Below are 14,831 nucleotides of genomic sequence, written 5' to 3'. Positions count from 1 at the left end.
TGAGAACTGGTATCCTCAGGCCATGGATAATCCTGAGTCATCCTCTTCTGGGTTCAGGGCTGGGAAAGCTTGGCTGCTCTCTCTGAAGACCAGCCTGGGCCACTAACTCCACTGTAGCCCTTGTGTCTAGGCAGGCTGGGTGAATGAAGAGAGTGTGTGTACAAACAGGAAGCAAGGGGTGGGTGTAGGGGAAGAAGCCACTGTTGCTATCCCTCACAGGAAGTAGTCCGCAGCAGCAACAGCAGCAGCAGCAGCGGAGGTGGAGATGGTGGTGGCAGTGGAGGTGGTGATGGTGGCAGCAACCACGGCGGTGGCAGCGGAGGTGGCAGCGGAGGTGGCGATGGTGGCGGCGGCAGTGGAGGTGGCAGCGGAGGTGGCGATGGTGGCGGCGGCAGCAGAGGTGGCGATGGTGGCAGCAGCCGCGGTGGCGGCAGCGGAGGAGGTGATGGTGGCGGCGGCGGCGGTGGAGGCGGTGGTGGTGGTGATGGCGGCAGAAGTAGCGGAGGCAGCGGAGGAGGTGATGGAGGCAGAAGTAGCGGCGCCAGCGCTATAGCCAGCCAGCCACAGGTAGAAGACCCAGGTCCAGACCCAGTCCCAGTCAACACAGCACAGCATGACGTCATCACTACACCCAATAAGCCATCAGGAGGCCCCACTGTCTTCAACTGGAAATTGCTTATCTTTCTGCCAGTCTTGCTGATGGCCATCCTGTTGCTATACTGCTGTTGGAGGTTCTGCTGCAAGAAGGTTAGGTCTCCTGCATCCCCCCACCCCACCCTGGCTCCCACACACAAGCCCTCTCTCCTAGGAACAGGGTCATTAGGCAGTACTATAATCCAGCCTGCTGTCAATTTCCCATCTGTTCCAAGGTCCTCGCATCATCCGGAAGAGACACAGACTCTTAAGTTTAAATACCCAACCCCTAGACCAGGCCGGGTTCTGAGAATTCTCCAGGCTAGCTGACACAGGAATTCAGTCTGAGATGCTTAGCCTGAAAGCTAAGGTTGGCCCTGGAGAGAAGCCATCCCAGCACCCTTAGCCTGGGGCCATCTTGTATCAACTACACATCTATAGGCCTCAAGTGGTGAAACCTCAGAGGTGCCCCTGTATTGCAGGACAGGATCCCTCATGCAGTCCGGTGGCCCCATATGCAGGGCGACGTCTTTCGGGCATGATTAGGAACCACTAGGGCAGAGATACCCTTGACACCAACTCCTTTCCTGACCCCAGTATATCACGCAGCCCCATGCTGGGCTTCAGAGGCACAGCGAAGCAGGGCCACCCTGCTCCACCAGGGACTGCAGTCACCGTTCAGGCTTCAGAGTGAGACGCACCCATCCAGAGACGACACCAAGGCTTGGCTAATGCAGATCAGGATCCAAGGATGGCGCTGGCATCTGGGTCAGGGTGGGAGAAGGGATGGAAGGAGCCCTCCAGAGAGCTGGAGGAGGAGGACAGAGGGGCCTGAGGGGCAGCAGGCAGCACGGAACTCTCAGGGCCCGTCTCTTCCTGGAGGTGCAGTGAGCAGGGAAATCTGGGACTAAACTAGAGGGATGAGGAGGCTGAATGACAGTGAGCTTCTTCCAAAGGGAAGCGTGAGTGTGGGTTCCACTGCACCTGGGCTGGGACAGATGTGCAGCATTCCAGCTGTGGGCCTCTCCGGAGACCAGAACCTTGGATCAGATGGACTCTCCCTTATTAGAGAGGGATGAGGCTGCTTTGGGCCAGGTAGAGCCTACCAGACACCCACACAGGCAACCACACAGGCCACGTTGTCTTTCTGCTCCAAGCCAAGGTCTCCTCTATCGGCAGGGCCGAGGCAGAGGCCACCGTACCCACTCCCCTACACACTCCAGCCCACTTTTGTCTGTTTTGCATTCCAGCCTAAGGAGCTGCCACCGCCACCAACTCCGCCACAGCCAGAGAAGGTGAGTTGGGTGGGGGAAGAGGGTGGCACTGTCACACTGACCTTAAGGGACGTCGTGAAGCCTGAGCTCAGAATCCCTCACTGCTTTGTCAGTGAATAGGGGGGAATGCAGGCCAGTGCTTATACCAGAAAGACATGGGAATCAGATTAATGACACTTAGACAACGCCACTACCAGACTCCCAGCATCTCCTAATCATCGGAGCTTTGGTGACGCGCTCCAGTGCGTGCAGCTGTCCAGTGCTGAGTTGGTGTTTTCCAGCGGATCCCACAGTACTCTCTGTAGAATGCCAAGGGCACAAACGGGTTCTTAGTATAGGAGCTGTGCGAGTCAAATCCAGGTCTCCATAGGCAGGCTGGGAGCCTTTGGGCTTCTTTGCACCTGTCTGCATCACCTGCTGGAAGGACCAAGGGCTTCACTGTGGTCCGTCTAGGAAACCCAGGGCTGGGGAAGAGAGAGGATATCATAACTGGCTATCAGCTATGAAGGATGCCCCCAGCTGAGCACAGGGACCAGGATGGGGAAACAGTTGCACCTTCTTTGGGGTAGAGACTAGGAAAGATGATGAAAGGCTGGAGCCGGCAGACCCTGGGCCTGTGCTGGGGTGGGAACAGCTTTCCTGTCCACATGGGACAGTGCTAACCCGTGGAAGTCCTGGGAGCCTGCCTCTGTAAAGTCCAGGGCCTGGTGTAGGAGAATGCCACCTACCACTGCACAGCCTCCAAGTTAGGCTTCTGCTAGCAAGAGAGACCTCCGGAGAACCAAGCGCACAGAAGTGGACTGTTGGCATTTTGGGACGCTCAGTACCTGCAAACCAGAGGGGCTTTGGTTACTCTTCCCATGGATGACCTCCCCGGGGTGTGGGTTACAGTCTTCCATTTACCCCACAAGATTACCTGACCCCCAGTGCCAGGTGTGTGTAAGGGAAGTGTGCCCAAGAAGCTGCAGGCAAGACACAGACCAACTCTGTTCACTCCCAGGAACCACAAGAAGAGATCCTGCCCCCTCCTTCTACGTCACCACCGGGTCCTCCCGCCCCTCCTCCTCCACCTCCTCCATCACCTGTCAACCCAAACCCTACCGTGATCGTGGCCTGCTGTGGCTGTGGAAACAGAAGGGTAAGGACGACTGGGGTTGGGCAGGCTGGGACCCTAGGCTGGGCTTGGGGAGGCACAGCCAATCATCACTAAAGAGGCCTGAGTGCATGTCGGGGGGGGGGAGGATACAGGACATGCATCACTCCCAAGTCTGAGGACGCCTGGATCCCTGCCTCACTCCCATGGCTGGAGGGGAACGGCACACAGGAGGCTCTCCAAGTGCTCACATCCCTCTTGTTGCAGTTTCCGGTTCCCTGGGCATGGCCACTGCGCCCTGTCTTGTCAGTCTCTAGTTCCCACGTCATTGTCTCAGCCCTAGCAATGTCTTTGCTGTCACCCTTAGTCTGTGGATGAATGAGTCGAGATGTTTCGGGTGTATCTTGCAAGCTCAGATACAGTAAAAACAGAAAGAGACCAGTGGTGAGTTACTTTCTGTTCACCATGAAAACTGGTCAAATAAATGCCAGTGGCCCTGCTCAGCCAGTACTAAGGCTCTTCACATACAAGTAGAAGGGCTGACCTGGCGGTCCTGACGCACACTGAAGTGGGCAAAGAGTTATAAGATGGAGGTCTTGAAGGACATCACAAGCTTCTTGTGTGACACTGAGCCCCAGGAGGCAAACAGCCATTCATCTGAAGCTCCTCCATACAGGAGACCCAGGCCACCCCAACAAAGGGAAAAGACAGATGGCAACCCCAGGCCCCAAGACGGAGACCCTATAGAAAGGAAGAAAGAGCCCCCAGATCCCTCATGGCTTTGTAGTCTTCTGCCCTGCCCAGCCCTCCCCTGTCTGTGGTGGGTCCATTGCTTCCTCCTGGGAGCTTCTAAGTCTTCTGCAACTGCCAAAGACAGCTGAGAGCCATCCCTGCCCATTCCCTGCCGGCGAGCTACAAAGAAACCTACACGGGCCTCCTGAGAGGAAAAGGGTCACTGCCAGTGGCCTTATCTCTGTGCTCGGCCCCCATCCATTCCGTAGGTCCAAGGGCTCTGAGCTGCAGGGCTGAGACCATGAGAGCCACTACAGTTAGGTCCAGGGTTCTTCCGGCCTCCCCACCTTCCTTAACCCGGGCCCATGATTGAGATATAGGCCTCTTGCCTGCCTGACCTGTGTGACCCAAGCTCTGGCTTTCCCCTCCTCCCAGGCCTTCTATCCAGAGCCTTCACAAAACTCACAGCTCCCCTAGAGGCCTCTGCTTGACACCACACGCCCCCTCAAGCCCTCCAAAGAGCCTTTGTGTGTCCCACAGTGACCACTCCAGACACCCAAGTCTTTAGACTGGTCCCTCTTAGGAGAGGATGGGTTTTGACTTCTCGTGTCCATGTTGACAGAGTTCTGGGTAACGTGGGCCCCAGTGTCCTTGGGGGTCAGTTCTTATGCCATCCTGTTTGTTCATGGTAACGTGCTTTGCAGGGAACCCTGGACACATGCTGCAGCTACTTTCACCCAAGCTGCCACCAGGTGCCCTTGATGTGTTGTCATCCCAAGGTCCAGGTAAGCAAGACAGGGAAACTCGAAAGCACAGGATGACCGCTGCTTCTACATTCTAAACTTGCCGTGCTCTGGTTCCACGGTTCCATGGGAGCCGTGCACTGAAAAAGGGTGGCTTTTAGCTGAGACTGCTCCCTTCCGGGTTTGCTGTGAGTGTCAACTGGGTCCTGAAGTCCCCTGCAGGATACAAAGTTAAGTGAGTGTCAGCTGGTACCTGTCGCTCCCTCCAAGGCACAAAGTAAGATGTCCACTGCTATGCTCTGTGCAGGGACAAATAAAGTTGTCAGCCAGGAACTGTTTAGGGCAGGAATTGGGCGGGGCTTCAGCTGGAACCTAAATCCTCCTGCAGGACTGTCTGAAGCACTAGGTTTATATATGTAGAACCAAACACTAGCCCAGCTCACTTGACAAGTTCAGGCAGGTTCCTGCATGAAGGCACTCTGGGATGCTCCACCAGGCTGGTCTTCTGCCTGAGCAAAGAAGAGCCGAACCCACATAAGAACACCCTGGGGGAGTTAGCCCAGTCTAGCAACAGGGAAATGGAGGCAGCAGTCGAACACCTTGCCCTCACCCTCTCCCTCTGCAGGCCACTTGAGTGTTCCATGCCACCCCTTCAGGCAAAGCCTCTTCCAGGCCCTCTTCTTGGTAGGGACAAAAGCATAGGGACAGGATCCCGGCGGAGCTCCATCCACTTGAAGGCTGTCCCTAAGTTCCTGATCCTGGGTAGGAGTGGCTGCAGGCACGAGGACGCACACAGGTCTCAGAAGTTATTACACCAGTGTGAGGGGCCTGAACTTGGACTTGGGAGGCACTGCTTCCTAGAGCCTCATCTAGCTGCTCGTTTGTTCCAGTGACCTCAAATGCTTTTGCACCTCAACTAATCATAACCCAGAAAATTCTTTAGACGGTTCGGTTTACTGAAAACCTGGGCATTTTTGCAGCGGACGTAAAAGTGGTTTTGTTTTGGTCTTTCACAAAATGAATGTCTGCCCCATAGCCTTTGGCTTCCCGATGAAAATTGTCCAGTTGGCATCATCTCCTTCATAAATACAAACAAAATCCAGTCCAGTTTGTGAATCTTGTGCCCAACCCTCTGTGGTCTGGGTTCTCTTCAGTCTGCGCTGTATCTCTGTGCCTGTTAAGATGATGGAAATCTCCCCCTTCCTCCTGAACAGAGTGTCTACAGTAGTCACGGGATGTCCCCAACCCCACTCACCTTCCTGTGCGCACCCCCACAGGAGCTGCTTGGAGCCTGGACCTCATTTCATTTTCACAACTGCCTCGGAGAAACTGTAACTTCCATTTAGATAGACATGGTCTAAGGACTCCTCATAAGCTAATCATTAACCAAACCACTAACTCTATTGTTGGAAGGAAACTGGAGACCCTGCAAAGTTAAAAAAAAAAACCTTTTGGCAGTCATAGTCAGGAGTCAGCCAGACCAGCAGACCAGCACCCTCCAGCTGGGCACCAGACCTTTGTATTGTGTGTGCCTCCTTCTCTGTCCTGCTGTCTTCACAGCTGTGGAAACTGAGGCGCTGGCATTTAGTTTGGGGCTTTGCATGGCAAGGTTATTGAGTGGTACAGCCAGGTTGTGAACTGTTCCTTCTGTATCCAAGCTCTGTGCCAGGTGTCACGGCGTCAGAGTGATCAACAGAAACATTTGGACCTGTAAAGCCAAGACGGAATTCACCAGAAACATTGTGAGACCCTTTGGGGTTCTTGCAGACCTGCTTTAAGGTCACAGAAACCAGAAATAGAAATGGTTTGTAGAAAGCCAATAATGGTCCTGAGGCAGATGCCCTGTTCTTTAATGCAACGTATTTCAAACAGCCAAGGAGAAAAGAATGTTTCTGATACCAACCTAATCACCAATCATAGAAATTTTCTGAAAATGATGATTTGTAAGTACTGGAGCATTGCAAAGAGGAGCCCCACATTCCAGAACAGGCTATGTACATGTTACAAGAATAAAGGGATTTTTTTAAAGGAAAAATTAGAAGGTTCACACAAGTTACTTTGAGACAATAACCTTTGGCCACAAGGAATCATAAATTACAGGGGCCAGAACAGAGATAGCAACAACACTAGTCCACACCTTTGGAGCCCATCATTAGTGGGTAGATGACCTTGTAGGCAGATTTTTGTGTAAGGGATTTGAAAGGCAAACAATGTGTCTTTAGGTGTCTGGGCTACAGGTTTCTACAGAGTTGCTGTGTGTGCGTGTGTGTGCGTGCGTGCGTGCGTGCGTGCGCGTGTGTTTGTGTGTGTGTGTGTATGGTGTGTGTGTGTGTGTGTGTATGGTGTGTGTGTGTGTGTGTATGGTGTGTGTGTGTGTGTATGGTGTGTGTGTGTGTATGGTGTGTGTGTGTGTGTGTGTATGGTGTGTGTGTGTGTGTGTATGGTGTGTGTGTGTGTGTATGGTGTGTGTGTGTATGATGTGTGTGTATGGTGTGTGTGTGTGTGTGTATGGTGTGTGTGTGTGTGTGTGTATGGTGTGTGTGTGTGTGTGTATGGTGTGTGTGTGTGTGTGTATGGTGTGTGTGTGTATGGTGTGTGTGTGTGTGTGTGTATGGTGTGTGTGTGTGTATGGTGTGTGTGTGTGTGTGTGTGTGTGTGTGTGTGTGTGTGTGTGTGTGAGTGTACAGCCATTGATGTGAAAACTTTGTGGTGATCTTTGGGCAACATGGTCCTAGCAGTGTTTTGTGGTAGTTTTCTTTATGAACGAAATTCTCTCCTTCATAAATACTCAGCTTTCCCTATTTTAATTTCAGTTTACATTAGGACTTGACACAAGAGACTCCATGTTGATTATGATTTGATTTCATTCAAAGAAGCATCAACAAGGCCAGCGTAGCCAGTTGAGTCCTGATGTGTCCTGATTCTACCATCTTAAGTCAGGCAGCTTCAGCCTTCCAACCACAAGTCTGTGACCTTCTGGCTTTCTCCTCCCTCTAGGGAAATTGCACCAATCCAACTGCCATGAGTCCCAGCTGCCTTCACCTCACACAACAGCCATACACCTCAAGATTTGTCCTTCAACCCAGCAGAGAATGTTTCAACGTCCCACAGGCACCCTGCGGCCAGAAGATCTGTGTCCCAGTCATCCCAGAATGTCTCCCTGTCACACAGACTCTGTACTCAAATGTGTGTTCACCAAATCAGGAGTGCTATACTCTCAACTACTCACAGTCCCCATGCCCAACCATGTCCACCAGGTCTCACTCCAGAATACTACCTCTCCTCCCTCCCCACATCCGACAATCTGTAGAATCCTTTTGTCACACCTGCCCTTGTCGCCCATCTTCTAAAGAACCAAAGTTCTAAGTTTAAGAGGCCTTTGTGTATTAATTGAACACTTTTACCAGGTCATAGTGAGAAAGCTCTTGTTTGCTGCTGATCAGCTCTTTCCACGTCTAGGAAGATGTTCACTGTCTGGGGTGAGACGAGGCTGCGGGTACCGGTCAAAGCTCCCTGACCCGCTTCCTACAAGTCTGTCTTCGTGTATCTGCAAAGGCTGGGACCAGTGGGATCTTCCAGGAAGGTCTCTATGAAATTGCCCCTCCCAATCGTTAAATACTCTCCTGAGGTCTCTTTCCCTAAGTTTTTGCAAAGCGAAGTTCTTGAATTTTTCATCTGGATTAAATGTTCCTAGTTTCCATTTGATAGATCCTTGAAATTTGAATGTGTCCTAGGAGGAAATAAAGCCGTTTTGGGAAAGAAAGACTTCTCTTTCTAGATATGCCATGTACTCCCCACAGTCAAGAGAGCCTCTGAACTTTATTGGATCGGGCAAACTTCCCCCATGTGTCCTTAGAACCAGGCCTCAATAGGGTTGAGTGTTACCATGTTCAGCTACCCAGCACATACAGCATGTCTATGAGATCCCGCAGGGACCAGGGACACCAGCATGAGGACCCTCTGGAGACTCCCCAGGGAGGCCACACACAGGCTATCCAGTTGCCCCAAATCTTGATAATTAAGTGGTGGCCTTCCACACTCCCCATTTCCCTGATGGGTACGTTATACCCAGGCACTGTAGTTGAATTTCTCTAATGCAAATACGGGTGGGAATATGCCACACCCGCCTTGTCTTGTAACTGGTACTGACTGCATCTGTGGAGAATGATGGTTGCACCATCCTCCATGTTTCCAAAACAAAAGCTGTGCTGGAATACGTTGTGTGAAGGGGCCTATGTGGGCCTTTTCTCCTTGTTATATAACTTCAACCTCCAAAGCACTCACTCAAGGGGCTTCTGTTTCTGAACTCTGCCCCAGCTTCCCTGTCTTGCACTGCTCTTGGCTGCCCCAGCTTGGGCTGTGTACCTGGACGGGACCTGAGCCTCTCCCACCCTTCCAGTCCTCTCCTGTTCCCAGCAGCTGTTGTCTACCATGAACCAAACGTCTCCTATGGGAGGAATAAGGGCAAAATGGAACAGAGGTTGCTGGTGACAAGGTGTGAACTCAGACACCCATGACTGCCTCCTATTGCCAAAGACTTGTGCTGCAGCAAGACCGTGACAGGTAGAGCTGGAGCACAGCAGGCTGGGTTGGGCCTTACTGACCAGGCCTTCTGCCTGTACCCAGGGTTCTCTCACAGCCCGTGGGGTCCTGCCCTGAGCAGTCAGAGGTTGTCACTTTTATCAAAGTGGTACAGCTAGAGACTCCAGAGTGCAGATGTGGCTTTGGTTTATCGAACATTCTTTCTCAACACTTGCCCCTCAGCCTGGAAGCTAGGGGATGCCATAGCAGAACCTAGGGACATCTGTCCACCTATCTTGGTCTTTAGTCTACCTATGTGTCTGAGGCACCACCAATGAGCACGGTGTCCTCCCTCACAATGGGGGAGAAAACGACCCTCTGCTCGGAGCATCTGTGAGGGCTTTCCTGAAGCCTAGTAGCCTTTAAGAGGAGGAACCAGGAGTCCATGCAAAGATGCTGCCTGCAAGTGCATCTTGGGGACTTTGCCCTTCTCCCTGGGGACAGAAGATTCTTCCTGGGATGTGTGGCTCAGGACCGCCCTCCTTGCTTTGCATCATCTCTCATCCTGGACTCCTGCTTGGGCTCCGTGAAGCCAGGAATGCCCCTCACACCCCTAGCAGTGACAGCGTGGTGTCCCTCTACGAGCACATTGCACAAGACACCGTCACAGTCAACAGGAGCTCATGTTCACACACAGCTGAGGTCTCGGTGCTGTTGCTCCATCCCTTCGTCTCTGCATCACAATCGGACGTACAAGTCTGGATGGCAGAAGAGAACTCATAAGGTATCTATCGAAATCCCCCTCCCTCCCTATCCTCCTCCTTTCCCTCCTCCTCTCCCTCCTCTTCCTCTCCCTCTCCCTCTCCATTTCTCCCTCTTCCCCCGCCTCCTTCTCCCCTTCCCCCCTTCCCTTCCTTCCCATCCCTTTTTCTTTTCCCCACCCCTTCATTCTGTTCCCTACATTCCAAGCAGGCGGGTGTGTCTGTCGTGTTTACTGATTAGGATTCTGCAGAGAAGCAGAAGTAATGGTTCCGCACGGGGTGTACAAGAAGACAGTGACAACACTCACGGACTGACTCCTAAGCTTGCAGAGAGGGAAAAGTCCTGCGTCTGCCCTGGGGAGGAGAGAGGGAGCAGAATGTCCAGCCAGTCTACGAGGTCTCAGCGTGCCCTATCCCCCTAAAATCCCTACCCTCACAGCATGACACAAGGCCCTAGGGGGTGCCTAGGTCAGGAGAGCAGAGCCCCATCAGTGAGACTCATCTGTCATACGAGAACGCAGCCAGAGACACTACCAAGGGCCACAGAACTGACTCACCAGACGCTAGTCTGCCTCAGCCTTTGGCTTCACCCTCCTGAGCTAAGTGAGTAGTAAATCCCAATTGTATGTAAGCCACGGGTTTGCGATAGTTAATTATAGCTGCCACGATGATCAGACCCAAGGGAATCTGACGGGGCGGGGGTGACCTTTATCTGCCTGAACTGAAGCTTCTCAAAGGTGGCCGTGTCTCGGAATGGTGGGAGAGAAGGGAGGCAGATGTCAGGCGTCACAGAAAAGTCATCTACATTTTAACAGTACCACAGGGTAGCTAAGAAGTGACCAGACCCAGAGACTCAGTCCTGCATAGCTACAGCTACCTGAACTGAAACATTCGTGCAGACTGGACACTTGGGGACATGCGGGCAGCATCCATGACAGCACTGGTGCATTCTGGCCACGAGACTTTTGCCCAACACTGGAGGAAGAGGGTCCCCAGGTGAACTGTAAAGAACTCTATTTCTATCTTGAATCTCTTGGGTAAAACAAAAAGCTTGCTAAAACTCCACAGGTCACTTGAGAGTGCACCTCCAGCTCAAAGGTGTATACGGAAAATGCCCATGAGAGTGGGGGTTGGTTTTAAGGATGTAGCCACAGCCTGAGCAGGTGTCTCCAAGGTGGCCTTCGCCGTGGTGAGGAACCTGACCGGCTGTCTCCCCATGAGTGATCCCTGCTGTCCCCCATACTTCATTCCTGTTCTCTCCCAGGAAACTGAGAGCCGTGTGGACAAAAAAAGGATCCCATCAGCAAGCACCCACCCAAGATTACCCTCTCCTGTCAGAGTTCCCCGCTGCCTGCTGTCCCCTCCCTACAGACTGGGCCTACTAGAACAGGGCTTGGCGCAGGCAGTGGGAAGACAGAGAGAGGGCCACCAATTGTGTTCAAAACACCAGGGGCTTCTGTATGAACTCACAGAGACTGGGGCAGAACAAACGAGGCCGCACAGGTTCAAGCCAGACAAGGTCCCAGCCCTGGGAGAAGGAAATGGACACAGGCTCCCATGTCCAACTGAGACGGTATCTGCAGGGGATAACTGTGGGCAAAGAAAAATCACTTTCCCCCAGTGGAATCTCACCATGTGTGTTAATACAACTGGGGAAGGCTACATGACCAGGAGTACTTGGCAAACACAAAACACACTCAGTGGTATTTTTGTACTTATTTTTTCATCTTTTTTGGTCCTTTGCTTGTTTCTCTCTCTCTCTCTCTCTCTCTCTCTCTCTCTCTCTCTCTGTGTGTGTGTGTGTGTGTGTGTGTGTTTCTTGAGTTTTTATGTTGTTTGGTTAAAGAAAGAGAAAAAAACGAAGTTGGGCGGGTAAGGAAGTGAGAAGGATCTGGTAAGAATTGGGGGAGGGGAAAACATGATAAAAATATACCGCATGAATATACAGTTAAAAAAAGAAAAGAAACACGGGTCTGCGGTGTCAACCTGGTCTTACTAGAAGGAGTACCTCAGACCAGTATCCTGACAACAGAGCTTTCTCTGGAGACCAGACATCTCAGACCAAGCTGCGCCCATCAGCTTCCTGTCACAAGATAAACGTAAGATGTCACAGTGGCTTGGGGTCCAGCCGCTCAGGCCAGGCTGCAAGTCTGTGAAGGAGACATACTGTCCCTTGGACAAGTGAGGGAGTAGTGACCCTGGAATCATGATCCCCGAGGCAGTTTGGGGAGGACAAGGACACCAAGACTAAAAGGCCAAAGTTCAGCTCAGGAGCCTAGAATTAACTCAGGAGTCTCAAACTCAGAGATGTAATCCCTTGTGACTAAAATTCCTGCAACTATCTTCCCTGTTTTGCTGTTGTCTTAGGGTGAGTTGCACATCTCAGGAAGGGAACCCAGAGAGCCCTTTACTTGATGGGACTTGCCAGGCAAGAGCTCAGTTTATGAGGTGGATGCAGGCTACATCTGAGGACATTGTGCCCTGGGTATAGAGGGAGACTGTAACTATCCTGTACACCCCACATCCCTGCCTAGAGCTATCCTGCCTTGACAAGCTCACACCTTCCTCTCTCTGTGCCCAGGCCACATTCTCAGACCTGGGGGATGAGCGTGAGGGAGCCGGTGTTAATGCTACACTATTCCAGAAGATGGCGCCGAAAGACTACATTTGTCCGCTAAGCAGCTCCAAATTCCAAGGACCAAGTAAAAGGCAGACTTTTGGCTCACCGTTTAGCTGACTTTGTACTACATTTCTGATGGTTGGAACTATGTTTCCCTTTCTGCAGATGTATTTTTTTTAAGCACCGAGAGTCTGAAGATGCCTGTAGCATCACCCTGCATCACCCTGAGTCCACAGTGCATCCATCCCCAAAGCTCCCAGCCAAACATGCTCTTCCTGCTCTGAACAGAGGAACCAGGAAATGCGCACTTGGCTCATACACCCTGCATCCCAAATCCAGGTGGTACTCACAGTACCCCAACACCCGTGATAGCCCATCGGGAGTGTTGGTCTTGAACTATTCCTTATGTTATCTTCATCCTCACCCTCAGTCAGGTCTTAAACCCGGCCATCTGCTAAACACACAACTCAGATATGCTCTTATCAGTTCCACGGAACCTTCTAGATTGCACAGTCTTTAGATACATACTCCCATCCCAGAATTTCTCTGTTTATTCTAACCCTCAACCACACCTACAACTTCTCTCCAGTGCCACCCCTGAGTCAGCTCATGGCCCACTCTTACTACAATTTCCCCAACCACCCCTTCCACATCTTATTTTAAAACTGTTTCAACTATAGCCTAGGTGGACCTGCAACTCACTATATAGCCCAGGCTACCTTAATCCCATGATAACCGTCCTGCCCCAGCTTCCTGAGAGTTGGGCTTACAGATCAGAGGCACCACACCTGTCTCTGGCTCCTCTTACTGTGTCCATGTTGGGGTTAAAACTCCAGATCCAGGTGGATGGAAGCAATGTTTGCCTTTTCTGTGCCTGTCCTGGGCTACCGAAGGCAACTTGCGGAAAACAAACACCAGAGATGTTTGCCTAAGAACCACTCACATAGGCTCATGCTTACCAACTCAGTCAAAGCACAGCTCACCAGTGCAAAATTTAGCTAAAAGCGAGAGATCAATTTTCCAAGTGTCAGAAAATTCATAAGGAATACTATAATGAGAGAAACGTGAAGCCAAATTATCAAATGATTGTTTAAAGAATTAAGGACAAGCCAGGTATGGTGGGGCTCACCTTTAATCCAAGCACTCAGGAAGCAGAGGCAGGCAGATCTCTGTGAGTTCCAGGCCAGCCTGGTCTACAGAGTAAGTTACAGGGCAGCCAGGGCTATGTAGAGAGACCCTGTCTCAAAAATAAATAAATAAATAAAGACAGGGCTTCTGCCTAAAGGGATACAATGTTTCCTATCAGACTTCAGTGTTGAAATCTGCACCCCTACAAGCGGAACTAGGGAAAGCTAACCCTATGCCAATCCCAACTTACTAAAACAGAACCAAAAACCTCATCCTATGCCTAGGACATAGCTCAGAAGGCCTCCTGTCTGAACTCTGGGAAATCACTGCTCTGAGTCAGCAGTGAGAAATGAACTCTACAGCCCACTGCGGCTGACAGTTTGATGGGTTTCGCAAACTTCCCTCTGGAGACACCTTACACACCCAGACTACTAAGGCTCTCCAGGAAAATCTCCTGGAGATGAGGAATCCTCAGCATCTAAACAAGGAGAATCGAGAAACAAATACAAGAAGCCAAGAGATTAAAATCTAGTGCCAGCCATACGTTAGTAGAGTGTCCAGATTTTTTTCCTGCTCATCGTTATACATGATGATTACAGAATTATGCTTGCTCCACTGAACAAATCTTAAGATGTTTAAACAAGCGATGAGATGGGAAGCCAAGAATAGAGAGAGGACAGTCTGGAAAGGGTAGAGTTTGAAAGAACGACAGCAAATTGACTTAGAAACTTAACACGGCTCCGTGAGGCCGAAAAGAGGGATCTCTGCCGTGGCACAGCCCTGGCAACTGACGTTGGCTGTGGAGGAGAGTGACAACTGAGGAGCAGACGACAAACCTCAGTGTGTGACAGCTCTCCACTCTCAGTGGCCAAAGGTGACGGGAAGACGCCTGAGCAGAACAAACAGTGTAATGCCTTGTTGGGCAGAACAAACAGCGGGAAAATCCACAGTGGAGCCCACTGTGATGATGATGCCCCAGAGGTTTCGATCCCCAAAGGCCTGCGATGGGCATGGCGGATGCTAATGGGCGAGCTGAGCAGAGGCGGAGCTGAGCAGAGGCGGAGCTCGGCAGAGGCGGAGCTGAGCAGAGGCGGAGCTCAGCAGAGGCGGAGCTCAGCAGAGGCGGAGCTCAGCAGAGGCGGAGCTCAGCAGAGATGGAAACCTCCCCGCTGATGCCTGCCATTGCTGGGCCTCAATGCTGGTCTATGTACCGGGACCCACGTAGGGATAAGCTGGGTCACTCATCTCTAACCAACGCTAGGGCTGGGCGGCTTCATTTACAGCACGTGACTATTCTAGCCTCTGCCATTTTGGCCTGATGTTCCG

General features: G+C 51.7%; 1 protein-coding gene across 1 annotated transcript in view; it reads left to right on the top strand.

Moving 5' to 3' along the window:
• The window catches only part of LOC101842002 (anthrax toxin receptor like), a 24,601-nt gene extending 16,754 nt beyond the window's left edge, over positions 1-7,847 (top strand). The window contains exons 13-17 of the mRNA XM_040747707.1: positions 220-747; positions 1,884-1,928; positions 2,908-3,045; positions 4,437-4,517; positions 7,473-7,847. Coding sequence (XP_040603641.1) covers positions 220-747; positions 1,884-1,928; positions 2,908-3,045; positions 4,437-4,517; positions 7,473-7,841 — 1,161 coding nt within the window. The 3' untranslated portion in view covers positions 7,842-7,847. The remainder of the gene's footprint in view (positions 1-219; positions 748-1,883; positions 1,929-2,907; positions 3,046-4,436; positions 4,518-7,472) is intronic.
• The last annotated feature ends 6,984 nt before the right edge of the window (positions 7,848-14,831 follow it).

Source organism: Mesocricetus auratus, unplaced genomic scaffold (assembly GCF_017639785.1).
Source record: "Mesocricetus auratus isolate SY011 unplaced genomic scaffold, BCM_Maur_2.0 Super-Scaffold_100006, whole genome shotgun sequence".
NCBI lineage: Eukaryota > Metazoa > Chordata > Mammalia > Rodentia > Cricetidae > Mesocricetus > Mesocricetus auratus.
This window is presented reverse-complemented; position numbering and strand designations above follow the sequence as displayed.